The sequence below is a fragment of the Seriola lalandi genome, unplaced genomic scaffold, assembly GCF_002814215.2.
Source record: "Seriola lalandi dorsalis isolate HSWRI2012SDOR001 ecotype SW California unplaced genomic scaffold, Sedor1 jcf7180002055008, whole genome shotgun sequence".
NCBI lineage: Eukaryota > Metazoa > Chordata > Actinopteri > Carangiformes > Carangidae > Seriola > Seriola lalandi.
Genome location: NW_019525551.1, coordinates 3,674,220 through 3,701,851, shown reverse-complemented (window position 1 = coordinate 3,701,851; position 27,632 = coordinate 3,674,220). Strand labels below are relative to the sequence as shown.

General features: G+C 42.1%; 1 protein-coding gene across 1 annotated transcript; it reads left to right on the top strand.

Annotated features, from left to right (window-relative positions):
• tango6 (transport and golgi organization 6 homolog (Drosophila)) lies at window positions 1-27,602 on the top strand. Its single transcript, XM_023397449.1, has 18 exons — window positions 1-170; window positions 1,182-1,840; window positions 1,939-2,061; window positions 2,971-3,112; window positions 3,404-3,510; window positions 4,861-5,023; window positions 5,493-5,560; window positions 6,306-6,418; window positions 7,858-8,031; window positions 8,269-8,395; window positions 8,659-8,862; window positions 10,868-11,011; window positions 12,721-13,257; window positions 16,462-16,519; window positions 16,674-16,832; window positions 22,703-22,854; window positions 23,630-23,743; window positions 27,194-27,602. The coding sequence occupies exons 1-18, from the start codon at window positions 119-121 to the stop codon at window positions 27,368-27,370; spliced, it is 3,273 nt and encodes a 1,090-aa protein (XP_023253217.1). The 5' UTR covers window positions 1-118; the 3' UTR covers window positions 27,371-27,602.
• Window positions 27,603-27,632: the final 30 nt, after the last annotated feature.

The following is a 27,632-nucleotide window of genomic DNA, read 5'->3' as shown; positions in this document are numbered from 1 at the left end:
CGTAACGTGGGCATAACAACACAACATATTCATGGCTTGGCTAAGCTAATGTAGTTCGTATGGAAAACAAGTGCTGTAAATCATATGCAGTAAAGTCGGTTGTTTGTGTGATGGCGACATGACTGCAGCTATTCTCTCAGCGATAAATACCCTCACGAAACCTCTTGGCGGTAAGTGGATAATATAAATATAACTAACTCAGATAAAAGGTAAGAGTAAATTTCCCGTTAGGTATGGCATGGTATAGGTGGTGTTTGTAAAATGTAATTATTGCTGCTGTAAACCAACCTTTAATGATAAAAAAAAAAAAGTAAAGTAAGCACTTCATATTCACCCTTTTTTCCAGGTGCATACGTGTGTTTTCTGTATCAGTCACTGTGTTTAGACAGAGATACCAGTTCCTCACAAATTCTGAAGTGTTTTGTCAGAACAATGACAGGTAGCAACCTAGTAAACCTCTGCTGATCTCTTCTCATTCCTAGACACATTCATGTTCTTTATTATTTTCATCTGCCGAGGTTAACTAGGTTATCCATCTAATTGCTTGATAAGTTATTAAAGGTCCCATATATTATAAAGGTAGATTTCCATGTGTTGTTTGATTATAAAGCAGGTCTAGGTTCTATAATAATACTGTAAAAGTATCAAAGCCTCAGTCCACAGAGAAATGCACACAGCCTGTATTCAGAAACTGAGCCTTGAAACGAGCTGTCAGGACTTCTGTAACTTTGTGATGTCACGACGAAGCAGTCACTGACTGCTCTCAGCCATGCCTCAAACCCTGCCCACCTTGAGCCACCATCTAACCTTGCACCATCTAACCTTGCAAGATTCTCTGTGTTTACCGGAAATCTGCTATATTTTTATTCAACAACAGTTAGCCAATCAGAAGACAGGCTCAGAGCCTCCTCTCTTCTGATTGGCTCACTGTCCTGTTGTTACTAGAGCTCCAGAGAGAAGCATGAGAGAGGAGATGTAAAACTATATTATAACTATATTATACAACTTCACTTCAAATAAAACACTGGAAAAGTGTAAAATGTTGATCTTTAAGTCACATTTACAATCTACAAACAATTTCTCAGCAGAAATAAAAGATAGGCTACATACAATCAAAAATCCTGTGCAGAATTACTTGTACACAACCCTCTATGTTATATTCTTTGTGTCGTTGTCTGCAGAGGCGTCTGTGCGTGATGATCAGTCCTCACAACAAGAGGCTCTGTTGGCCGTGCTGCGGACCAACAGGGCCCTCCTCCTCCAGCAGCTTCAGAGTGAGAGCAGCTTTGAGGAGGTGAGGAGGCTGAGGGAGGAGGTGGTGGTGGAGGCAGAATGGTTCTCCAGCGATACAGAAGATGCCACATGGGGCTTTGTGCAGGAGTGTCTCCTCCTGCTTCTCACCTTAGCACGACGCCTTTCTAATGACCTCGAACTTTTCAAGCAGACCTACGCTCCCTCTGCAGCTAAACAACACACCCCTGAGATGGCTCCACCATTACCTCCTGATGTTCTCAGTGTCACCCAGCTGAAGACGCTCGGAGCAGCTCTTCAGTTTGTGGTCTCTCTGGGGCTCTGTCCCTACTTGGCCCCTGGAGTGGGTGTGCCACTGGGTTGCAGGTCAGCTTTTGGAGCCATGGTGGAAAAACTTGTCCGTGGTGGAGAAGTGTCAGCAGAGGGACGCCACCTTCTTGTCACCACAAATGTCCTGTTGAAGTTAGCAGAGCTGTCGTCTCTCGCCACGTTGGTGTTCACACAGCATCTGGGGGACGTGATGGCAGCACTGTGCCAGCTCGGCTACCAGCCACACCGGACAGAGAGAGGAGGCTCAGAGGAGGAGAAGGTAACTCATCTGGATATGGATTTTTTGTTCCTTTTTTGCAAGGATAAGTCAAGAGAAATAAAACACATCTGTTTTCTTTCTTCTTGAAAACCTTTTAGATGCAGAAACTCAGTGCTGAGGAATGTCGAACTTGCAAGGAGGCCCTCAGAAGTCTTCTAGGAAAAGTCTACCAGCCAATCGTCATCAAGGAGCTGCTGATCCTCCAAGGTGCACCCAGACAGGTATGCATGTCCCTTTCTGGGCAGGGGGTTATACTAGGGACAGCTGGAATAAGGGGTGATAAGAGTGCATTGTTTTATTTGATATGTATTTGAAATTATAATATCATGTTGTTGTTGCCCCTTAGTTAGATGTGAAGTGTCCCAAGCCTGAAGCCTTCAAAATAAATAGATGATTTCTGGGAAAAAAAAAAAAAAAGGACCATTTCAGATTAACTGATCTCACCTAAATACCAACTGCAATATAAGGAGTTTTATTTATTTATTTTCTTAAGTTCCATCTGGCTGTTGAAATGAAATTATTTTTTTGGCAGCTCTGGGACATTGCAAAAAGCTGTGAGCACATTACTGACCTTATTATCACCTTTGTAAAGTTGATCTGGAGAACATGTTAGCAGCACAGATATGTTATAGCAATATTTATAGCATTCATTTATACAGGAGTTTCTGACCATCACATATATGCAGTCTTATATTTACTCTCATTTTAGCTCTGTTTTAGTTTCCATCATTCAGAGAAAATATATCTTAGCCGTCTCTTTAGCTGCTAAATGCTGAATTATGCCAACTTTGCTACCTGCTGTGTGGTGCTTGACAGGTTGTGTACACTTAGATTATCAGAGCTTTTTTGGTGACAGCAGCTGCTGGAAACAACATTAATGAGGAGAGCAATGAGACTGAACCAAAACAATAAAGTTACAGGTCGGAAAAATCAAAACGAGCTGAAAGATGCTGAAACACAGAGTAGAGAGGAACTGCATAATTCTTTTTTATATTCTTTGTTTGTGACTGAATATAAACCTATTGATTTGAAGAGATTTCAAGAATGGCAGCGTTCTCTGTTATTAAAGGTGCGTTTTCTTGTAAACTGGATTTCCCAGTTTAGTTTATTTGTACTGTCCGTCCTTCCAGTCTGGTGGCTCGAGCAGCAGGGCAGCTCTGGGATCAGCTCCGGCCTGGCTGAGGCGTCTGTGTGGTCAGCTGCTGTCTGAGCGCCTGATGCAGCCAAACGGTGTCCGGGCTGTAGTCAGAGCCATCCTGGAGGGTGGAACAGGTGAGTAGGAGGGGAGGTAGAGACGGCACAGTGGAGGAAGTAGTGAATAGCAGAGTCTGACTGAAACAAGTAGAGATTCAAATATTGACTCACACTTAATGCATTCAATCATAACAGCACAAAGCAACCAAATAATACTTGATAAGTTGTACTGATTTATTTGTGTCCTCCACACTGTGTTTGCCTCTATTGTATCATTTGCTTAATATCTTGTATTTTACATTTTGAATCTTTTTATATAATAGAACTTTTGTGTGACGTGTGCACTGAGACACTGTCTCTGTCCTGTAGGGGGCGAGTCAGACTGGAGGAAATGTGATGTTGTGGCCAGGATCCTGGTTGCCTGCCCTAAACAGTCTGCCTCAGCAAACAGCTACTATAGACAAATCTGTCCTCAGGTCAGCTCAACACACACACACACACACACACACACACACACACACACACACACACACACACACACACACTGGAATATGTACTAACCTCAGTCATTTTACATGCCTTTAAGAACATCCTGTCATTTTGAGAGATCATGTTACACAGGTGCAGTTAGTTCATCAGATTACTGTAAATCTATATATAAATGCAGCCGGTCAGTTATCATATTTCTCCTCTACCTCCGACCTTATTCTGTCTTAACTTACCTTAACTGTATTAATGGGGGAATATGCTGCTTCTTTCTTTTGATTGGTGTGTGTGTGTGTGTGTGTGTGTGTGTGTGTGTGTGTGTGTGTGTGTGTGTGTATCCTCTCACTGTCTGCGATAACACCCACACACACACACACAAATGAAAAGGAAACAGCTTTTCCTCACAGTGTGAATGTGCCCTAAATACAAATAGTAATAAATAGAACTATTCTGAATACAAGGATCATTACTGTGTGCAGAGATCCTTCCTTTCATCCACTGGCTGTGCTGTCACAGCAGCAGTTCCCCTGTCTTTGCACGACTCACGCGCAGTAAATGCATATAAAAGCAGATTAGATATGGTATTTATAACCAAACACACAACACATCTCCAGGAGAAAGCTAGCTGGTGAAATGAAGTTTCTTTTATCCTCCACCCAAGTTTATCGTTTGATGTTTAAGAAGTCAGCTAAGTGAATAAATTCACCTGTAACCTGGTAACTTAATTGTGTGTGAACAGCCTTTTTCTCAGTCACTCCTTTAATGGTGTAGTTTGTGTGGATCAAACTACACTACACCAAACAACAACACTACTGTGTGTAATTCTGGTTTATTACAACCTGGATGTTATTGTTTCCATTCCACTAAAAGGAAGAGGTCAGAAATGGCAGTCAGGTGATCGGACAGTTTGTAAAACAAAAACCTACATCCATCACAGTTTACAGACCCTCCTTCTGATTCAGCTTCAACCTATTGTACTTAAGTAGTTGTGTGCACAGTTTTCCTGTGCAGTGACTCTACATTTTAGATGTGCTCACTTTCAGTTTGACCTCTAGATGAATTGGTTTAGGTCATTCGGATAAACTGTTGGCATGTGTGATTTGTCTAATCAGCTGACTGCTCATGTTTGTCGCTGTGTTCCCAAATCTCAGCAGTTAGTTTGCTCAGTATGACGTTACTACAGAGAAAGTGAAAAAATGAAAGTGAAAATGATCTCTCCAAATAAAATTGTGACTCAATCGCAATATCTGCCACAATGATCGATTTTGTTTTTTGCATATCGTTCAGCTGTAATTTTTACGCGTTTGTTATTCTTTGTTGTATTTGTTGTTATTCTGTAGATCCTCGACCTCCTGCACTTCAAAGACAAGCTGACAGCCCAGCAGTTCCAGCGTGTGGCCACCAGGACGGCGCTCTCCATGGCGCAGGAGAAGCCCAGCTTTGCTCATCAGTACCTGCTCATTCCCCTGCTCGCACCTCTGCACCGCTGCACCGCTGCCTCCAGTCAGTAAAGTGGCATCATATCCACATGTGTTGTGTCCTGTGGATCCTGAGATGTGCTGTGGGATGATCATAATTTAATTAAATCTTTAATGTACTTTAATATACACAGGGAAATGCCCCAATTTGCTGTAATCAGCATATTTTGAGATGCATTTTACTCAGGTGTATCGTCTAAACTCCATGCTGGTTTTCATTTGTTTAAATCACTCTGCAGAAATGTATTATATATGCAATTATTTATTTATTACAAAAAATAATGCACATATTCATATATTTCCATCAGAAAGGCTGTTGAGCTTCCACGTTATGTACAAGGTGTGTTCATATAAATTTCTGTCCAGAAAACAGGCGGTAACGGTTGTGCTGTTTGTTCTGCCAGCGATCATCACCTCGTCACAGAAATAGCAGATAGTTGATAAGTCAGATCTCAGCAGGGATGAACACTGTGGCGCTTGTGTGTGTTTTCCAGACGACGGCCATTCCCAAGCTGCAGTGGAGGAGTGGGAGCTGACACGCTGTGTGGAGGATGTGTACAAGGTGAGGACACGCCCAGGCATCCACTAAACACTGCAGTGATGCGCATCAGATACGCAGTAATGATCACAGCTCATGTCCTCAAGGTGGGTTGGTGCACACCTTGAAGAGAATAGGAGAGAATGAAGCCACAATGACAGGACCATATGTCTGGTTGAAGACAGTAATAACCATGAAAATCTAAAGACACTGTTTTTGTAGTGATATAGGACTTGGGCTAATATTTAATATTATCACAATATTTCCCACCATATGCAAAATTTTGCATAATATCTGGATTTATTTATTTTTTGCAGTTTTGCACTCTGCTCTGCTGCCAAGTCTGACCCTCAATCCACTGCTTTGCTTACAGTACATTGAACCTTGCCGTGTGACAAATAAAACATGAACTGCTGTTTAGTGGCAGCATCACTTATACTTGAAACAGAAAATACAATAATATGATTATATATCATAAAAAACCTCTCGCCCCCTGCAAAAAAAAAAAAAACAACACAACCCCCGTTATGAAATTCTGGATATTGCTCTGCATGGGACCAAAACAATAATAAAGCTTTAGCTTAATGATATACATTGGATTTTAAATAAATGCTGTATTGATGCAGATGTTAGTGGTTATTAGGTTTTGGTGTAATATCTGCAGTAACGCTGATGTTCCCTGCTGACACTGTATTTGTCTTATTATCTCTCATCCATATCATTCCTCTCCTCTCAGTGTCTTTTATCTTGTGTCTCTTGTTGCTGTCAGATCTGGGTGGTTGGAAACAGTCCATCAGCTGCTCTACTCAAAGCTCTAGAAGAAGTTCTCCCTGTTATTTTCACACTCTTCTGTTTCACCAAGCAGAATGTCTCCCACCTACGGTAACGTCTTCTCTGTTATTAACTGGGGCTCTCAGACATAATCACCGCAGTACCCTCACTTCCACAAAGTAAATGTAGTGCACCAGTGCTTTAGTCCATTAACTGCAAACCATGTCTTTAATGGTTATTTTTAACTAATCTGTTCACAGTGATTTTCCACATATCAGACAGTCACAAGTGTCACTTCATTTCAGCAGTGTGACACTTCAAACCTGGTTGAGATGTAACTCATCAGTGTGAAGGTTTCCCTGATCTTTATTTATTTGGACAAAGTGAAACAAAGTTTTCAGACAGTAAATTGGTGGTTATTAAAAAACCTGGTTCTCTTACGCTGATGGTGTTATGTTGGTGGATAGTGTGCGTACAACACCTATCTACACCTATAGATATTATACATCACAATGCTCTAGGCCCATTTTCATGAGAATGATGCAAGAATATAATTAGAAAATAATAGTTCATATCTATTAATATCTATTTCCAAAAAAGTTACAACCAGTAAATGAGCACTTCAGCTCAGTTTTTTACTGATTCACGCAAATTCCAAATGTAACATTGGGCGAAGAAAAAAATAATTTTGAAAGTATTGTGTTGTGAAAATGATTGATAACTGATAATGCAGATGTATGGAGGGACTGTGAGACATTTAAGGGCATTCACACATTCTGCTTTGAGACTTGGTTGCTGAGAATCATCACAGCCACAGGCAATACTCTGAGAAAATAAAGCCAGAAGGCAAAGATGAGCAAACACTGACATTAAGAAAAATTATATGAGGACTAAGTTACATTTCTTGTATTTTAAGGATAAATCTGTTGATATTCTATATTTTTTTTTTTACTGTCCCTAAATCCCATAAAAACACAAAAACCAACACTGACATTGATTCTGTGAACAAGAATCGTGTTTATCCAAAGCCTGATACATCTTACTCCTCTGTCTCATAGAGCTCCACTGTTATCAAAAACTATTAAAGGAGCTATTTGTAAGTTTTGTTATTGCTCGTAGCCAACGTTAGCATTAACAACTTACCAGTCCTGTCAAGAGCTTGAGCTGTCATTGCATTTACAGGACAAGAGGTTATGATGCTTCCTCTGAGCAGCGCTACTTCTTCAGGGCAGACTGGACACAACATTGACATGGTCAACAGTCCTAGCTTGAAACTGCATTATCATATGTCACGATACTGATGGAAAATTGAGTGACAATATATAAATAGATAAGAAAACGGTCACAATTTCTACCATGGTTGAAGTCTCTACCTGTTGATTTTTGTTGTGGAGTAAAAACTGAAACTGAAACCAAAGGCAGGAAATCATTTTAAAAATGTGTAGTCACCAGAAATGTGAATTATACATGATTCATGGTTAATTCGATTTTAAGTAGGATACTGAAGATGAGCCTTGTTTGTGTGTTTGTGTGTCCTGTGTGTCCCGCAGCGCTCCCTGCCAGGACATTTTACTGTGGTACCTGAGCCACACTGAGACACCTACAGCCCTGTCAGCGCTGAGGCGACTCTCAGGCCTGCGGGGGCAGAGGGACGAGGCGGCAGAGTTCCACTTCACCCCAGGCGGTGATGGAGGAGCCAGGTTCAGCTCCAGAGAGAGCCTGAGGTGACAGACAAAGAAAAAAACATATTCTCACTAGCGATCTTTTCATTGTGAAGGATGCTCACAACAGAAACATAACGAATAATGCAGAATTAGGGCAGCTCCTCTGAGATGTCTCGGGCCAATCAGCAACAGTAAAATAACTTAATGTGTCTCATTTCACCTCCATCCCTTTTTATGTTTTGAGCAACGATGACTGTCAGTGTAATTTATCATTTCTTCTTTGCTCTTGTCTCTCAGTGATGAGAGCGATGCTCTGTATGAGAAGCTGTCAGGGGAGCAGTGGAGGCTCCAGTGTCTGATGCAGTTACTGGCTGAACTCAAAGACTCCGACTTGCCAGGAGACTTCTTCCTGGACCTGCTGCAGGTAAGCAGTACATACACACGCACACACCCACACACGCACACACACACCTGTAAAACATCATTAAAGCCAGTGCATTTAATTTTCCCAGTCTGTTCAGTTTTGCTGAGGCTGTTGCAGCGACATTTGTTTAACTCTGTGATAACTTTGAGGTTGTATTGTGTGTGTGTGGATTCTTTTGTTCAGTGTGTCTGTTTGTTCTGACCCACCCAGTGGAGACAGTAACTTCAGTCGACGCTCCATCATGTTCCTTGTTTCTCCTGCAGGAGCTGACCAGCTGGACAGCTGCGGCAGATGAGGTGAAGGATGATGAAGAGGAGCTGGACGTGTCAGCCATGACACTCCTGGAGGTGGAGCAGCGAGTGCTGGGTCGAGCTGCGAGGCAAAGCCAGAGACTGGTTTTACTTCAGCTGCTGGCTGTGATGGTGGAGTCTCTGCAGCAGACGGTGCTGCTGAGGAAGACCACACAGGTGAGCAGGGAGATAAGCTCCCCACAGAAGGAGCAGAAATGCTGAAGTGCAAAACGCATAGTCATGATGCCACAATCAAAATAATAAAAAAAACAAACAGACAGACAGACAAAGCAGCCATCTTTATGTCTGCTTTGTCTGTCTGTCTGTTTGGTTTTTTTTTCACAGCTCTTAACTGGCCGCAATAGGTCTTTGGTATTTGAACAGCTCACAGTTTCGAAGGATGTTAAGAGTTTGCCACGTTTAAATCACAAAATCAACAATTGTTGAGGCAATGTAGCTCATCTCATGTGTTAGGCTATCCACATTATCTTTACAGCCAGTTGCTCTTTTCTTATCTACAAACATAAACAGATCTTTTGTTGCACCTTGGTTTTGCTGAACGAGACAAACATCGATCAGGAAAAAGTGCTGCTGACTTCAGTTTGCAGGTTAATGAGCTGCTTAGCTGTAGCACAGTGCTAACAAAGCACTGTCCTTTGCTAGTAAATTACAGTTACCTGTTTATGGCACAGTTCCCCTCAGCTGACCAGCAGTCAGTCACATAGCTACACCAACCCACTTAGAGGTTGGGAGGTAAAATTTCTGATGTATTTCAAAATCATTTGATTTAATAGTAAAAAACGTACAATTTGGCGAGTGTGATTGATATTGTACTTAAAGATCATACTCTATCTTAGCGTAGTGATTGTTCAGTTCAGGCCTGGTATTAACATGCGTCTTCAGTGATCAGATCACAAGTGGACGGCTCTAAGTACCTCAGAATACACCGGGATTTAACATCGAGCGACCACTTGTGATCAGATCTCACCTCCCTGCTAAACAGGTATGTGTTGTTGTTTTTAGCCAAGAGAGGCAAGGAGGGACTGAGCCAATCAATGCGCTGCTCTGAGCTCTACAATAAAATAAGGTTTTAGCCAGCCAGAGTAGCTGGTCCTTCAATGTGGCTTTGCATTCACACTGCTAAAAGAATGTGTCCACATGTGGCCCAGAGTCCAGACCCCCTGCGAGTGTGGTCTGAGTGATCGGATATCTAACCCTGTCCTCAATGAGTCTCGGGTGGTTCACACCTGAACTTAGAGCTGACCACTAGTGATTAGATCACCTGAGACAGATGTTAATACCAGGTCTGAACAGGGCCTTACTGGACAGACTGGCTGCTGTGGGGATCAAACTCATTAGTAACAGATACTGTGAACAACAAATTCAACATTTATAGATACAGCAGATTTAACTGCAAATGACTTAATGCTTTGTGTCAGTGGTCAAAAACCATTGGTAACCGCTTGTACTGGCAGTAAAACGTCAGCAAGCCCGCACAGGTGACACAAAACCTAAGCACATATCATAGAGCACTCTGCTTGCTTGTGTAGAACTGTATCACGTGCACTATATCTGTTCTCGTTGTGACTGTCTGTGTCCCAAATTCATGTATTTTTAAGGATTACATTTATCTGGGCAGATGCTGCAGGGTAAACTGCACTTTGTTGCACTTTTATGTTGTGAACCTACTCAGAGGAAAATCCCCGAAGTGCCACCTCCACCCTGTGTGAGGTGTTCGCTTATCCTCCTGAGACTGCAACTATCTTTCTCTGGCATATTTTTAAATTAGTCTGTGTTCCTGTGGGAGCTCTTGTAATGAAAACAAGCCACACTGACTCATGCTGCCACACTAAAATAGCCTATTATTTTTTTTGGGAGGGGTGTTGGCTGACTGGCTAGCTGGCATTTTAGGGCCAACAAACATTCCCTCACGGATTAAGAAACATCTCTGATAAAGTGGATAATGTCTTATTTTTAGATGTGTTACCACTGGATTTCTTTATAAGGACTGAAAAGCTTAGAAAAAGTGTCTGGGTTCCTTTTTCCTGTTACATTTTATTTGGTCAATCCTAGTCCTTGTACCATTTCCATCATGTTTTTTTTTTTTTTCATAGTGAACACATCAGAAAACTCTGTCAGGGTTTTTAATTTGTGTCCGTGATGCTGTTTGTTCTTTCTCCAGGTGGTGGACTTCATAGTGACACTGATTCGGAGAGCCTGCGTGGGTCTGGATCAGGTCACTGACCCAAGTCTTGAGAACCCAGTGGAGAGCCAGACGCTGAGCATGGGGATGGGCCTGGTGGCCACTCTGCTGTCTGGACCTCAGGTACTCGCAGCTGAAAACTCCACACACCAACATGTTGCTCAGTAAACTGTGACCACATTTATACTTTTAGTTTCTGTGGAACGGGAAACTGTTTGAATATTTATGATCGTGAGTGAACTTCATGGAGCCTCATGAATATGTTTTTGAGGTGAATCTAAGTTAAATTCATGCTCACTGGACAACCGTCTCATTATTACACCTATACGCTCAGTTGGCAGTTTATTAGGTACACCTGGCTAAAACTACTTTAGTCCAATACAGGAGTCTTTTTCATGACAGTTATATTCAGTTTGTAATGAAAATCAATGAGGAAAGGCTAAATAACAGAAACACCTGTCTGAATGATGCAGTAAGAGTCCAACAAAATCACAAACTGCATCATCCAAGATTCAACAGTTCTCTGAAACAAACACTGAACATTATATCCCCGATGAAGGAGGATATTAGACTGCATTAGTTTTAGCTAGGTGTTTCTAATAAACTGCTAACTGAGTGTACTCCACTGCAGCAAAGTGAGGAGCTCAACTACTGTCAGGTCAGAACGAGATTTCTGTTTGCTGTTTAAGGCACCATGAGCAGCAAACAGATAAACTGATATTCACCGCAACCCACTGTCTGTGTCTGCGTGTGTGTGTGAGTCCTAATAAACGTGTTCACTGCATTTCCTTCCCAATGAAACATTTGCAGAGTGACTTTTGGAAGCATTTGAACTTAATCCTTGCTTACATCTGTGTTTGTTTGCTAGTGGCGTTTTCTTCTTCCCTGCCTTAGTCGGCTTGTCGCTGCGTTTCTTGGCACCAAATGTTGGACCATTAGCCAAATTTAGACCTAATCCTAGACTACACCTGCTCAAAACTCCACAGGGCTCCTTTTCAAAATACAGTTTCAATCTTGGAGGAATCTGCCTCTACCTTTTAACTCTTTCCAGCCACGTGGATACCTCTTGCTCTTTAATTGTTCTCTCTTGAGTTCACCAACACAACCAGACTATAGAGAACAGTCAGACTGAACTCAAAGATAATATGAGACAAATCGAAAATTATGAAATTAAGATTACATTATGAAGATAAGATAATCCTCTGATTAGTCTATTAGACGTTACTTCCAAAACACACCCATGAATAATTAAGAGACCAAGTGCATCCCTTTTGAACTACGCGCCTGGTGCAGCGACCATTTTTCCCGCTGTTAGAATAGAAAAAATGATATAGACACGCCCTAAATGCACTTACGACACGCACTTCAGACCATTAAAATATAGCTCATTATGTTTTGCACAGTGTCAATAGTCACATGTAAAGCAATTAGCGATTTTTTTTTTTCTTAAATCTGTGAAAGCTGTTATATCAATACTTACTACTATGATATTTAAATGGACCATGAGGAGTCTCAGAAATCAGTTCAGTGAGAAATGAAGAACTTATCCTTAAATGTCAGACAGTAGTTACCACTGCAGTCTGAACTGTGACTGGTGGAACCAAGTTCCACAGAGAAAGGTTACAGGAGCTTTTATTACTGGTATCTGAGCTCCCTGGATTATAAACCTCCACCAGCTCCGCTGCTGCCCGTTGCTGCTGAACACACATGTCAAAGGTGGCAGGTGCAGTGGTAACTGTTGGCTATCTGAAAGCATCTGAAGTGTAAACCATGTAAGGTGATCAGCACACCCTGCTCTCTCCAACTGTCCTCTCCTCTTTTTAATCTTGCAGCTTAGCGCAGAGGACTACACTTCTATGTCGCGGTTGCTCCCTCCTCTGGAGACTCTGTCTCAGAAGCACAGTGACGTGGTCGTCCAGGAGCTGGCATCCAACCTCAGAACTGTCATCGCCACTCATGGTGCCTACTGGCCCGAAAATCTCACTGCTGCCCCTCAAGCCTCCAGAAAGCCTGAAACAACAGCGAGGAACAACAGCGAGTCCTCTAGGAAAAAGCAAATGATGCAAACTGAGGCAGATGCTGCACAGACTTGTCCACATCCATCTCCCACGGACACTAAGACACCCAGCAACACCCACAGCAGACAGCCAGTGTCCTCTGGAGTGTCTGCAGCAGGAAGAACTCCACAGGCCGGAGGGAGGACCTCTGGCACAAGTGTCCCTCGCCCCTCTACTGAGTCCTTTTCTGAGTGGCTGCTGCAGGCATGTGACCCGGACGTGCCAACCAGAGCGTGCGCCCTGAGAGTCCTGACACAGATGGTTCAAAATGAAAACCCAGAGGCTGTCCAGGCCCAGGAGAAAGTGCTCACGGTGGGTGGCTTAGTTATTTACTTGTGTAACTTTTTTTGTTCTTGTTTCAGCATTTAGTCAATTATGATTCCCTGAAAAATACTGATGCAGAAGTATAGAAACCATTCCTCCACAGTATGTAAAAAAAAATATGACATTCAGATACGCTGGTTTTTTTTCTTCACATTTCAGCTCTAACTGGATCGTAAATCCTAAGAAACATGTTGGTTAAAACCAGGGCTGGACTGGGACAAAAAATCAGCCAAGGCATTTTTGGCCCAGACTGTCCCCCTCTCAATCGGTTAAACACCATCCACCACACCTCCTTTGCAGTCCCCTTAAATATGCGTACTAGACTACAGCTGTGTTTTTTGTGCCATGGACAAGTGTACCAGTATACTCACTTGCTGTTGACTGCCTACTTGCTGATCATGTGGCTGTGTTAATGTTATGATATGATATATGCTCTAACAATGCCAAGTAGCTTATGTTACACTATGTGGCATTGATTGCCTGAGCATCAGCAGTAACGTTAGCTGATGGTGGTCTCGCTTTATGATACCGTCATCTTAATATTATCATCCACTTTAATGGAATTAACGTTACTCAGTCACAATCATGCCTCTCTTCCTGCTCCTCTGTCTGCTCTCCTCCTTCCACCTGTTGCTGCACGATGGCACGTAAAGACGCTGTACAAGTTGAGGCTGTTGCGGCCCCTGAAGCAAACATATGATATGTGGGATTTTGGCACACTCGGCGGCCTCCGTATGCAAATTCTTTATTTTGTGGGTTCGCAACTTCTCCGCACCTCCCTTCCATTTTTGCTGTTGCTGTCTGTCCACAGGTGCGTGTTTGTGTGGAGGGTTGTTTTCTTTTTTTTAAATAAATTATAACAAATTAAAATAATATCGGCCCCGAGGTGAGTCGGCCCACTGGGTATGAGAGATTAGCAGTCCCGCCCTGGTTAAAACACATATTGGCGCCATCAGCAGGGTAAGATAGCTGCTGCGGGGGCTGCACTTCTGCCTGCTGGCCAGAGTGAAACACAGTTTACCTATTTTAATAATTTCCAAAAAAAGTAACTATGTTTCTGTTCAAATGTGTGTGGATGTATAAATCCATTGTTAGTCAAATATAAAAAATACGGTAAATTTGAAGGATAAACATACACTCACTGAGCTTTTTACTGGGAACACCTGTACACTTGCTTATTCATGCAATTATCCAATCAGAACAGTGTATAAAGTCCTGCAGATACAGGTGAGGAGCAAAGAGAGGAACTACCCAGTGTTAGTGTGGTGTTCCTAATAAAGTGCTCAATGAGTGAACATCTGTTTCTGTGCCATCACCACAGCTAAAAGTTTAGTGGAGCTGCTAAGCTGAACTAAAAAATGAGTCCAAAACCAACAAAGAAATAGGCTTAATGGGAAAAAGGGACACAGCGTCCAGTAGTGGCACTGAGGCTACATGTGTTATCTGTTATCACCAGAGGTGCTGGCCTTTACTGTACTCCCTCATTACCATTGTGGTGGGTTATTCATCTTCAGTAGGTATTGCCAGCCGCTGCCGGCCAGATGGACGCTCCCTCTGTGAGAATCCTTTTATCTCTTCTGTGCACCGGCACACTGAAGGACCGTGCCAGCAGAGCTCTGGGTCTTTTACACAGGCTGTACAGGCTGTAGTCTTTGTTTCACTCTCAGGATCATGTACCACAGCTACATGTATTACAAGATGCGATGAGCTGTAACAAGCCAAAGAAATGTAGGGAAGGTAGATTCAAGAATCTGATTTTAGAGAGTTTTTACAAACACTGTACAGACATGAATTTAGGAGAAAGCATTTTCAGCCATTGCTAGTGTGTCTTCTTTTGATCAATGTAGCCATCAGTGCTATACAGACATCTTGAACATTAATTAGAAATACACATTTTAAATTAAAGGTCCCATACATGACACTTTTCTGGTGATTAATTTGTGGGTTTTAAGATACAAAAACTCTCTCAATGTAGTTTTACATCTCCTCTCTCAGGCTTCTCTCTGGAGCTCTAGTAACAATAGGTCAGTGAGCCAATCAGAAGAGAGGAGGCTCTGAGTCTTTTCTTTTCTGAGTGATCCAATAAAAATATAGCAGATTTCAAGTAAACACTCAGAGAAACCAAAACCTGCAAGGTTGGATGGTGGGTCCATGTGGGCGGGGCTTGGGGCATGGCTGAGAGCAGTGATTGTTTTGTTGTGACATCACAAAGTTACAGAAGTTTTTAAGAATTTTTTAAGGCTCAGTGTCTGAATACAGGCTGTGTGCATTTCTCTGTGGACTGAGGCTTTGATACTTTCACATTATTAATATAGAACCTAGACCTGCTTTATAATCAAACAACAACATGGACATCTACCTTTAGACTATATGGACCTTTAATAATGAATTTGAAGGCTGTTAATTGCAAGTAACAAACACTACATAGACATCAAGGTAAATTCCGTGATATATCCATGGTGAATTTTGCTGGGTTGAATTAGGAGCTGAGTTGCCGTAAGTGACCTATCAGGCATTGTGCTGGTGTTGCATGTCCTGTATGTGTCCGTCAGGACAGTGGAGGTGGTGGTTTTCTCTGGGCCTCCTGGGGCACTCTGAGCAAGCATGTATAATAAATAAGGCGATTGAACCCTCTTCCCCAGGGGAGTCAGGGGGAACAATGGTGTGCTCTGGGGGCTTGTTAAGGTGGAATGGGAGAGAAAGAATAACAACTCATCTGGTATTCTCTGTAATCAGAAGCCCCCCACTGTGCACACCTCAGATAACCTTCAACCCACTTCGGTTACAGCAGCACCCTCATTGATTTTTCTCACTTTTGTTTTTTCACGGTTGGTTTGACATCTCCAATATTGTACAGGCCACCTTTCATATGTTCAATCTTCCCTTCTCATACTTCTCCCAAAATTCCAGCCCAACCCCTTGTTTTTACATTCCCCCCATTTTCCCCTCACCCACTCAAACCTATATCTTCAAGGGCCCTTAAAGCACATGGGGGTAATGTTTGGATTATTCCCTTTGATCTTATCACTTTGGTCTTATTGTTTTTAATATATTCTATGTGCCAGTATTGATCCTTTTTTCTTGTATTGGCAAGATCCATATTTTTATTTGATGTTTTTCTCACAGAACTGGCAGAATATTCCCAGTGAGTAGAGACAGAGACTGATGTTGCTGCATATCTGTTCTCTCCAGCTCTTTTTAGAAAACCTGGAGCATGAAGACTCGTTCATCTACCTGTCAGCCATTCAAGGTAATGTAACGGTACCGTTTGGCCCAATAAGATAGATTTTTGCTATCCTCAATCTCCAGAGGTAGTCTGTTTCATACACTGATCATATTACCTGCCCAGCTGAAACAGTCGAGTACTCTTGAAGGCAGATAGACTGAGTGTAAACTGTCTGCAGGTCTCGCTGCATTGGCTGATTCCTACCCTGAGAGGATCTTGGAAAGGCTCCTGAAAGACTTTCAGCACGGTCCCTCCCTGCCCAAATCCGACAAGGAGCACTCCCTGGAAACCCGCCTCAAACTGGGAGAGGTCCTGATGAGGGCGAGCAGAGCAATGGGTGAGCATCATTTTCTGTTTGTTGACATTCACGTTCGTAAGACCAGACTGGTGAGGACATTGACTTGACTTGACACCCATTTCCTGACCTCTGATCAGGAGAGCTACTGCAGTTGTAGGTAAAACATAAAGGAGGTGGTTTCTTAAGCACAGTAACTTAATGTTATTCTCTGTAAAGTCACCTGAGAAGACTTCTATCGACGTGTACATCCGGTCCACCTCACGCACTTTTTCCATCATTTCTCCTGCAAGTCAATCTTCCTCGACATATCAGGGATGTCCAACCAAAGTCATTAGCTTGTCACTCAGTCGACTGGCCAATACAAGCACATTATGGCACACCCACACACCTGATTGTGATTTAACCACAAAGTTTATGAATAACCAAGGACTTGAGCTCTGGCAAATAAAAAAAATAAAATAAAAAATGTGCACCAAGATTAAAGCTTGTGGGAGTGTGACCAAAAATTGACAAACTGCAAGCAAAGAGAAATGTGATGTTGGCAATATAACTCTCAACTATATTATAAAAATAGCTGCTGAAGAACAGATGCAGCTGAAAGTGGTGCTGCCTGGTGCTGTTTACATTTGGCATAAAAACTTCAAATAGTGATTTCAGAGGGATTTTATGTGCTGGCATTATTTCTTGGTAAACATCAGCCAGGTACAAGGATGTAGTTGGATTTGGTGCCATCGTGACTGTACTGAGAACAAAACAAACACAGACTATCTGGCAACCTGCACTGTAGCTGTAGATGCTGCACACAAGCGCTGGGTGAATGGATGAATTGTTAAAGCACGTAAATCCAACCATATCCATGAGAATTATCACCAACTCTGCAGTCACACTGTACACAGCTTTTAGTGTCTTTCAGCTCTTTGTTGTGGGTTTCCAGCCTCCAGTTTTACTGTTTTGGTTCAGTCTCACTGATCACATTGACTTTATTTACTTTAAAAGCAGGCAGCTGTTTTTAGTAAAAAATCTCTGTACACTACCTGTCCTGTACCAAACATGAGACAGACAAACATGGCGACAAGCTGGTGAACATGTTGGAGCAATTAGCAACCAGATATACAGAGCTGTGCAAAGGTTTTAGGTACTTCATAATTTTAGATTCTTGTCCGTGGTACAACACCATCAGTCATCCTGCAGCATGACAACCACAAGAGTTCCTGCAACAGATGATCTGACCTTCACAGAACCCTGATCTCAACATCAAGTTGTTATGAGATTACATGAAGAGACAGAAGACAATGACACAACCTAAATCCACAGAAGAACTCTGGCAAATTCTCCCAAGATGCTTGAAACAACTCCCCTGCCAAGTCCCATGAAAGACTGTGCGAGTGTAGGAAATTGGTTCTGCTTTAAAGGAGCTATTTGTGCGTTTTCTCTACCACCCAACGTGGTTTCTTCCCGGGAGCAGGCTTTAGTGATTTTTGCTTCACAAGAGCTTCAGCCATCGATGTGTTTACAAGACAAGAGGTTATAATACTCCCTCTGAGCAACACTACGTCTTCAGGATAGATTGAAGGCTACAGTGAGCCGCTATTGAAAGTGAGGAAATGGGCCGAGGCTAGCTGGTTAGTGTGCTAACTTCAGTAGAAGAAAAATACGTGACAGAGACAAGCGCTAACATTGGTTTTTCTCTCCACCTCTGGAGACAGCTGTTGGTGAGTAAAGGATTGAAGTTTGATGCTAAACTCACAACATTTCTTCTATACTGGTAATTAAACAGCTGTTAATGCTAACCATAGCTATGTAACAATAGTAAAACATACAAATAGCTCCTCTTATAAGCAAAGGGATGTCCCACCAAATATTGATTAGATTCAGGTTTAATCTGTTTGCTGCACTTTGTATGAAGTCGGTTGATCAATGAAATGGCACTATTTTTGAAAGCATGTCTAAAACGTGCACAGTGCATGTAGTACGTTCATGCCAGGAACACACTGCCTGCGTTGTGTGAGCGTGGCGGCTGACGTCTGCTGCAGAGAATCACGTGTGATCTGTGTCTCTGCTGCTGAAGCTCTGTCTCTCTACATAGAGTTTGCAGGTTATTGGAATGTTGGACTTTTTTTTCCTTATAAATGAATTTTTTATTTATTTTTGATAGAAATGTCACTAAAATGTGACAGTCTCCACATGCAGCTGCTGAAATGGTTAAAAACTGTATTTATATTTTTTCCATGTCTGTCTTATTCATATTCAAACTATAGTGGAAGGAGTCAGTTTTATGTAATGTTGCTGTATGATCAATCTGACATCAACGGGTCTTTTCTCAGTCTATTATTACTGGGACACACGCGGCACGTGTAAAAAAAAAAATAGGCGAGAGGCAGAATCTCTAGATCACGCCACGCAGCTGCGACGAGTCATGCAGCCAGTGTGTCTGCTCTAATCCATTAACATGTGCACTGAAATGAAAATCTTTGTTCTGCAGCCGCCACGCGCCCTGTGTGTTCCTGGCCTCAAATAAACAAGAACTCAATAAGGTGACAAATCAATTACTGCATGCACTTAAAACATACACCATGTTCAACCCAGCATGCAGTTATTTAATGATGTTTGTGAGAGCAACGAAATCTTGTAGGACGTCTAGAGAGAAATATTAATCTCATTAAGCAGCTCCAAATTTGTAATAACTCTAAAAGGACCTGTAGCTATTTATCCATATAATAATATATATCTTATATAACATATGCCTGGGTTGGAGGATTCAGCAGTGTGATCCTGAAACTATCTGTGGCTAAACCTGACCTTTCACCTGTTGATGCAGTGTGGCCTTATTTGGCCAAAAGAACATAATAACAGTTTCTGTGAGTGGTATACGTTATAAGAATGATAATATATGCTTGTTTATTTATGTGGCCATACTGGCTGACATATATCTGTCTGTGGAGCACAGTTATCAGCATGCAGGAACCACACACACAAAGGCCACAGTGCAGGCTTGTTTTCCATGCAGAGCTCTGTTCAGAAGGGACCCTGTGTATTAGAACTTATCCCTGATAGAAAACCCTATTTGGGTTTTTTTTCCCCCAGTCTCGTTTTATCTGCCAGATTGCCATCGTACCACTTCCCCGGAACAATCGAGGGGTTTATATCCTTGCTGAGAGATTGGATAGAACTTCAGTTTGCTGCGCAGACATCCAGAGAGCCTCTGTGTTTGTGTTGAGCCCCCCGAGTGGCAAAGATTTGCCTTTTGCCAGGCTGTCATTTGTAAATAAGAGGGTTTTCTTAATTGACTCGCCTGGTCGAGTAAATGTTGAATAAATTAATGTTTGTCTCGGCTTTGCTTTGCTCCCAGTTGCCTTATTGCACTTGCAGAGAAGCACTTACAGACTCCCTTACTGTGCAACAATGGGCAGAAGATTTACTTAAAGAGAAGAATTGTGCACTGAATGACATTTCCCAGACATAAAGTTTATTTTCATATACAGGAAGGGGCTGTATAGACTAAACACATTAAATTTGGACATCTGTGGAAGTGTTGCATCAGTTTTCCCATGTGTATTTTGTGTGTGTGTGTGTGTGTGTGTGTGTGTGTATGCAGGCTGGTATTCCTGCTGACTCACACTCACTCACAGTGATTCTCTTTCATTAGGTCTATTAGAGCCATGACATGTCTATTGAGACATGAAAATGAATGTTAAGTGTGTATATGTGTGCGTCTTGAGTGTCTGGCTCTATGCGTTTTGTGGGTTTGAATCTTGTGATTGTGAGGAAGTGTTTGGCACTCTAAAAGGTAATCTAGAAAGTGATTTACAGACACACACGGGGGTCACGCAGGTCTTACTACTACTAGTCAGTCAGCTGGTTGTCTCCTCTCCATGGAGGCGTCTGGCTCTCCTCCCTGCTGCTTGGCAGGAGCAGCTGTAGTTAGCAGTTGGCTCTGTTCTTTGTGTGACTGCCTATGTAACAGTGTCGCCCACAAACACAGCTTGTTAAACTGAATATGACTACACTGTAAACAACAATATCAGTCTTGTGTCAAGATGTGGATTTAAATGGCTGGATTTAACTGAAAGCTTGTTCTTCTGGTATCTGTGCTACTTTCAGAAAAATCTCTTCTTGGCAAATCTCAGAGTGCTACACTGCCCACCTGCCTTCTGCAGGAATCACCTTGTGTGTCTTGTTTTTTGTCTTTGAGTATTTTGTCTCTGGGCTGATCTGAGCTGTGGTCTCCCTTTTGAATTTGTCTGTAAAGGATTATTTCTCTTTCTGCAGTTAAAAAGGGTTGAACAGGGTTCAACATCTGAAGATGATGGCATCAACGATTGATTGATCATATTGTTTGTCTCAGTGTCAGGACAAAAATAAAACCCTTACAGGCGCGAACAGCCCAGTCAGTGACATACAGATGTGTGAGACACCAGATTATTAAAGTCTATAGACACTGTAAGGCTGTACTTAGGCACAGCAGTGTGTGAGCTAAATGTAATTGTTAACATGCTGATGTCAAGCGGGTAGAGGCTACATCTACACTAATGTGTTTTAGTTTTAAAACGTTTTTGCTATTTTCCCTTCTTGCTCCGAAGGTTTCTAGCCCCTAAAAGAGAAACTTTTGGAAACGCTGTTGGCCCTGTTTTAGTTTTGACAAGTCTGGATGGACAGAAACTTTGACATTTGGAAACAATGACACAGGCAGCCATGTCCACTTTCTGATTGGGTCTTATCGGTCACAATATATCTTTCCCTGATTCGTCATTCGTCTTGTAACCGTTTTCTGGAAGAAAAGAAACGGCAGCAGCCTCAGTGGTGAAAGCAAGATGGAAAACAAATTACAAGTGTTGCTAACCTTGTTGTCTTTGCTAGCAGCTGTTGTGCTGTCAAATTCTGCATTTTATAAAGTTACAACTGTCATTGCTGTTCCTTGTTTGTAGTATTTTCTGCAACTAAACAACCAACCACAGAGTATCTGCTTCCTGTTTACAGCGGCATGTGCATGCCCAGTATACGTGATTTTGTGATTTGATATCTGTTTTCAGGTGTTAGTGCTGATGGAGATTATTTCTGATATGGAGCTAAAACACCCATCTGGTATGAGATTGCTTTTGTTCTAAAACACTGTTTTAAAATGAACATGGTTGTGGACATAGCCATAATGGTTACCATGCTCACCATATTTGGTTTAGTGTGTTAGCATTCACTACACACAAAGTAAGGTAGAAATGATAGAAATAAAACCAGAATTAGTTTTGCAGGTATTTAGTCATAAACCAGTTCATCCTGGGGGGGAACATGAATGTGTCTACAACAGATTTCGTTGCAGTCCATCCAATAGTTGTTGAGACATTTCACTCAGTACTACAAATGTCAAACTGCTGCTGGTTCCGAGAGAAAAAGTCAGGGGTATCACCAAAGTCATCAGGATTCATCCTCTGGGAACCATGAATGTCTGAACCAAACTGCATAACAATCCATTCAGAATTTGTTAAGACATTTCATTAAAAACCAAACCTGAACTTGTGTTAGAGGAAAAGTTAGGTGTTCATCAAAGTCAGAATTCATCCTCTGAGGACCATGAACATTTTTACAAATATGTGTTGGATTATTGTTGGATTAAATTTGCTTCAGAAGTCATTCAATGAACATTGATCATTGATTAGTATTTGATGTTAACGCCTGACAACACACACTATTACATCTGATAATAATGGCATATTTTTAAAGACATTCTTGCATTTTTGTATCTTCTGTAACATGGTACAACCTTATTTTGCTGATGATACTCTGTTTTACATAGATGACGGCTGCTGTCAGCCATATTACCCGTATTTAACCTGATAAATAATTAGCTCTGTGCGCATCTTAGTTGCAGAACCTGAGAACTCACCAGGTCTCCCTCCCCTCTCTTCCTCTTCCAGGGGAACTAGCGCCCCACCTCGGCTGTCCTTTGGTGGGCGTCTTCCTGCAAGCAACCAGGGATCCAGACCAAAGCGTCAGGGCCAGCAGTCTGTCCAACCTGGGCGAGCTCTGTCAGAGACTGGACTATGCCCTCGGACCTCTGGCTCAAGAGGTGAGAAGCTGCACACTCAATGAAACATGTATGACCTTCCTGCAGCAGCACATAGAAAAACGGCACATATTGGCTAAAGAAACTTGTCCATCATAATCATTTACCAGGACACCTCAAGTATAGTTCCAGTCAGTTGTTGTTCCGAATACGTGCTAATGGAAGCTCATCTTTTTAAATTTCCTCTTTGGGGGATCAATAAAGGTACATTTTATCTTATCTGGTTTAATCTGCAAGTAACCATAAGCCCATAAACATCTGTGTGGTGTATATGAAAAATCCAGAGCTTTCAGACTTTTATTGTTGACTGTGCAATTGTCATAATGCTGCCAGTGGTGTTTTCTGAAGTAGCTCCTCTGATAAGGACGTTCCACTGTGCCTTTTTTTGCTAATATTTTTGAGTTCACTGAAGGTGACTCTCTCTCTGCTCCGGCAGACACAACCTCTCAGCTGAGCACACACAAACACACACACACACACACATACATACACACATTCATATAGAGCATGTTGAGGCAAGATTTCTCTGTCATGATGCTTGTATTGTTTCAAAGTGGAAGCTGGTGGTTGTAAAATGTACACACACACAGCGAATAGCAACTTCTTAATTAAAACTATTTCATTAGAATGAAAAATGAAGTAGCTGCTGGACTTCAGTGAGTAGTCCACTGCTGGTGTAAAATACAGCACAGCTCCAGATCCTCATGCGTGTCTTACACTGAGATGATTTCTTCACCTGTGTGTGCGTGTGTGTGTGTGTGTGTGTGTGTGTGTGCAGCTGAGCTCCTGTCTCATCGCTCTGATAAAGACAGAGAAGCAGGCAGAGGTGAGGAGAGCTGCTGTCCATGTAATTGCCCTGCTGCTTCGAGGCCTCAGCACCAAAACCACCCAGGTATATACACACCCACACACTCACACTGAGTATGCATTAACCCCCACCTATCCCTTTGACCTTCAGGTTAAACTGAATCCATCACTAAGTTTTCTCAGAGTGTTTGTTTTCCCTGTCAGATCTACAAAGCACCTGCTCCCCCCGCCCCTCTGTGGTGTCTCACAGCTGGTCCTCCATCAGGACACATCAGGAGGTCTCAGAGACTCAGGGGTGGAGCATGAAACACAAAGTACAGCTGAGGATGTTGGGAATGTCATTAACCAAAGTAGAGTACAAAATAAAATTGGTATAGAAGCCACATATACTGTTAACTCATATAACTCATATATTCAAACAGGTGATCTACTAAGGCCTCTGCTAATTGCTTAGTGAACCTCCAGTGTATTTAGGTCAGTGATTACAGTGTGTCTGATGGAGAGGTCAGAGCAGTGTGTGGATACATGTTGGTCAGCTTTATACCTGATCATGTTTGTGTTCACTGTCGGTGTATCAACAAAGAGACGGGGCCAAAAGGTCAGAGTGGTTAGTGAGGCCCTTCTCTGTCCCTGTGGTTTAAGAGCATCTCCTCTGTCAGAGCGAACAACTGAAAACAGCTGATTATAACTTAGAGGAGATTTCTGGTACAAACTTCCGGAGGCAGTAGGACTCTGTTCTGTCCTGTTCTTCTTCAGGCTCTAAGCTTCCTGAATAATGTGACCTGCTCAGGTCCTGTAATCTAGTCCCAGTTCACCTGTGGTCATCACTGCGATTATAGATTCATTGTTAGCTTCTCTCCAAGAACAGGAAGGACACTCAGTCACACTGAGGATCATGAAACAGAGAGAGAACTGAGTCGTTACTGCTGACTTCTTTGCTGTAGTGTTGTTGGGGTCCAGACTGATCACACCACACTTCTTTGGCCTCCTAAAATGGACTGCCCCCATTCCTTAATTCACTGATGTGGTTTTGTGTACGTTTGAGGGCTAGTTCATGTATTCCTAACATTGTTAGACACTACTAATGAAGGAAATATGTGCATTGTACTTGAATTATGAGACTTGTTTGTGAAGGTCCTCAGGGAATTTGATAAATGAATTCTACGAAATCTGCTCTGCACTCATGAGGTCTAACGGTTTGAGCCAGAATAAGTCTTGTTTTCTGTCAGGGCTGCACAGTTAGTCGAAATATTATCAAAATCGCAGTATGGCCAAGTGCAATATCCAAATCGCAGGAGCTGCATTTATTTGATAAAGGTAAAATGTGTCACAACACGCCATAAATGAAGCATGGTGGTGCTACAGAGACGCCCCAGGAATAATCATATTCTCCAGATCTAAGGGAACATGTTTGGTTGGTACAAGCCCAACAAAAAATCACATCATCATAGATTTTATATATTTTTTCAGTGAAAGTGACAGCTCCGACTAAAATCATGACTCATATCACAATCGCAGTATCTGCCAAAATAATATCCTTGTTCTTTCTTTTTTTTCTTTTTTTTTAAAATATTGCTCAGCCCTATTTTCTGTGGTGCATTTTGAAAAATAACAATAGTTTTTTATGATCTGGAGGTGGATGCATGTGGGAGATTTTGCTCTGGTTCAGTTGACCCATGTCCATCTCTACATGTTCATAATGATGTTTTAAAAAAAAAAAGTGTTTAAGAGCAAAGATGTAATTTTAACTAGTTAAGCCAAATAAAACTGAATAATTCAAAGCTTTGCTCACTGTCAGGTAGCTCTCAGCAGGAACAGCCCCTCACTTGGACACATTTCAGTCCTCTCACAGTGGCACTAAATTCATTCAAATCTAAGATGCAGACAGGGAGTACTTAGAGTCTTCTCAGTGAATGTAATGATGAGAAAAGATGAATTAACAGCCTAGCGACAGGTTAAATAAAACTAATGAATACAGTCTCTCATCTTTAGATCTGGTCTCATATAAAACCAGTAGCAGTGAAAACATTAAATACATTCACTGTTGCTCCTGTGGTAGCCCAGATGAAACACACCTACATGTGAGCTGCTGGCTCCAGTGTGATGTGGCACTTGACCCACTGCCACGACTGCAGTCAGCTGTCCAGCTGCTGGTCCCAGGCCAGGTCCTGTCATTACTGTAACAGCTGGAGCAGGGCAGAACCAGCTGTACAGGGCTAATGACACCCAGAGTGAATGAGAGCAGATGAGAGGGACCGAGCCAGGCAGACCGGAGCACAATGCTGAGGTCAAAGACAAGAGGAGCGGTGTGATGGTGAAGGTGGTGGAGGAAGTGGAGGAGGTAAATAGATGCAGGAGTCAGGGAGTTCATCGATTTCTTTTTTTGTGGTTCGATGCAGAACTTTTCCTATTGTGGTTATAAGAAGAATTGAATTGGCAACACCTGTGGTTACTGTGGTAACAGCAAGTGTGGTTTAATACCACAGCAAACACTCATTGAGCTGCTTTGTCAGAAATTCAACAAAAGAGCAGCTGATGTGTCTGTTGACAGCACAGCCAAACAAACTCCTCACAGTGTTCTGTTACAGAAGGCAGTCAGTGATCACAAAGATAATCTGGTTTCATGAGTGGTTCTTCACACAACAGCAGGACACAGTGACAGGAGCTGTTACCTGGCTGAGGTGTTGGAGGTGTTGGAGGTGTTGGAGGTGTTGGAGGTGTGCAGCCTGTCACCTGCTGCTCTTTATCTAACAGCTTCCTCCATGACTCCTTGTGATATTTCAAACTGATCCTCTGTCAGAAAATGAGCAGAACAACATTATGTTGTTTTGTAGATGTATTTTTTATGAAGAGTTACACTCAGCGCTAACTTCCGTGTTAAATACATTGTATTTCCTGTCACTGCTTTACAATAAAAGCCCCTCTGGGGTTTTATACGTCATCAAAATCTGAAGGATTATAACTTTTAAAATAATTGATAGGAATTGAAATGTTCACTTGTTAAGCGGTTAGTTTTTTGCCAAATTCTATTGTGAAGTGCCCATCACATTTTCCAGAGCTTGAACCTGGGTTAAATCTTTGAGTGGCAGTTCAGGACCCATTGAGCATCGTGACGTAGGCAGGCGGCATGTTTTCCCTGACTGATTAAAAGAATGAAACAAATTAACAGTAGTATAGTATATATATATATATATATTATAGCATAGATAGTATCAGATGTTTTTTAACTAACTGATGTACCAACAGCCTTATCTGTCATGGGGGCCCTGTAAGAGTCACCAGATTTCTTTACAAAAACACAATTAAATAAATAATTTATTTCCTTTTTGTTTCCTTCCCCATCTGTACAGAACCAATCTTTGAACCAAACTCAAGTTACATACAGCTTGGCTCTCTTATATTAGAAGTTTTGCCCATCACTTCTATCAGTAATTACCAAGTTAGTTGAGTTGGATGAGAAAACATTGTAAGCATCATCACCTCTGCAGGCCAGTCTGAAGCGTTGTAACCTCTGTCCCTCCTGTGACGTTTCCAGGTTCTCAGTGATGTTCTGTTGGACCTGTACCGGGCTCTGAAGTGGGTGGTGCGCTCAGACCCGGATGACGTTGCAGTGCTGCATGCCCAGCTGGCTCTGGAGGAGCTCGATGATGTAATGAGGAGGTTCATCTTCCCGGAGCAGAAGCTGGAGAAGAAGATTGTCGTGTTGCCGTAGAACTCGAACTTTATGTCTGCGGCGCTTTGAACTTACAGAAGACTTTATTTTTATATGATCTGCACATACAGTCCTGGCTCTGCCTCCATGTGATGTGGGCTTTGTGGTCAGACAGTCACCAAACAGCAGCGGTTCAGTCGTGCGTGCTGCAGACAGACAGACCAAGTCTTTCCTTAATGAAATATGTCTCATACTGTAACAGTCAACTTCCAAAATAAAAGTTTTAAACATATGTTCTTCTTTTTATACATCATATATAATG

Coding starts and splice junctions, on each gene's coding strand:
- tango6 (XM_023397449.1), top strand. CDS start 119: ATGACTGCAGCTATTCTCTCAGCGATAAATACCCTCACGAAACCTCTT. Junction 171..1,181: donor CCTCACGAAACCTCTTGGCG/GTAAGTGGATAA, acceptor CGTTGTCTGCAG/AGGCGTCTGTGCGTGATGAT. Junction 22,855..23,629: donor TCGGACCTCTGGCTCAAGAG/GTGAGAAGCTGC, acceptor GTGTGTGTGCAG/CTGAGCTCCTGTCTCATCGC.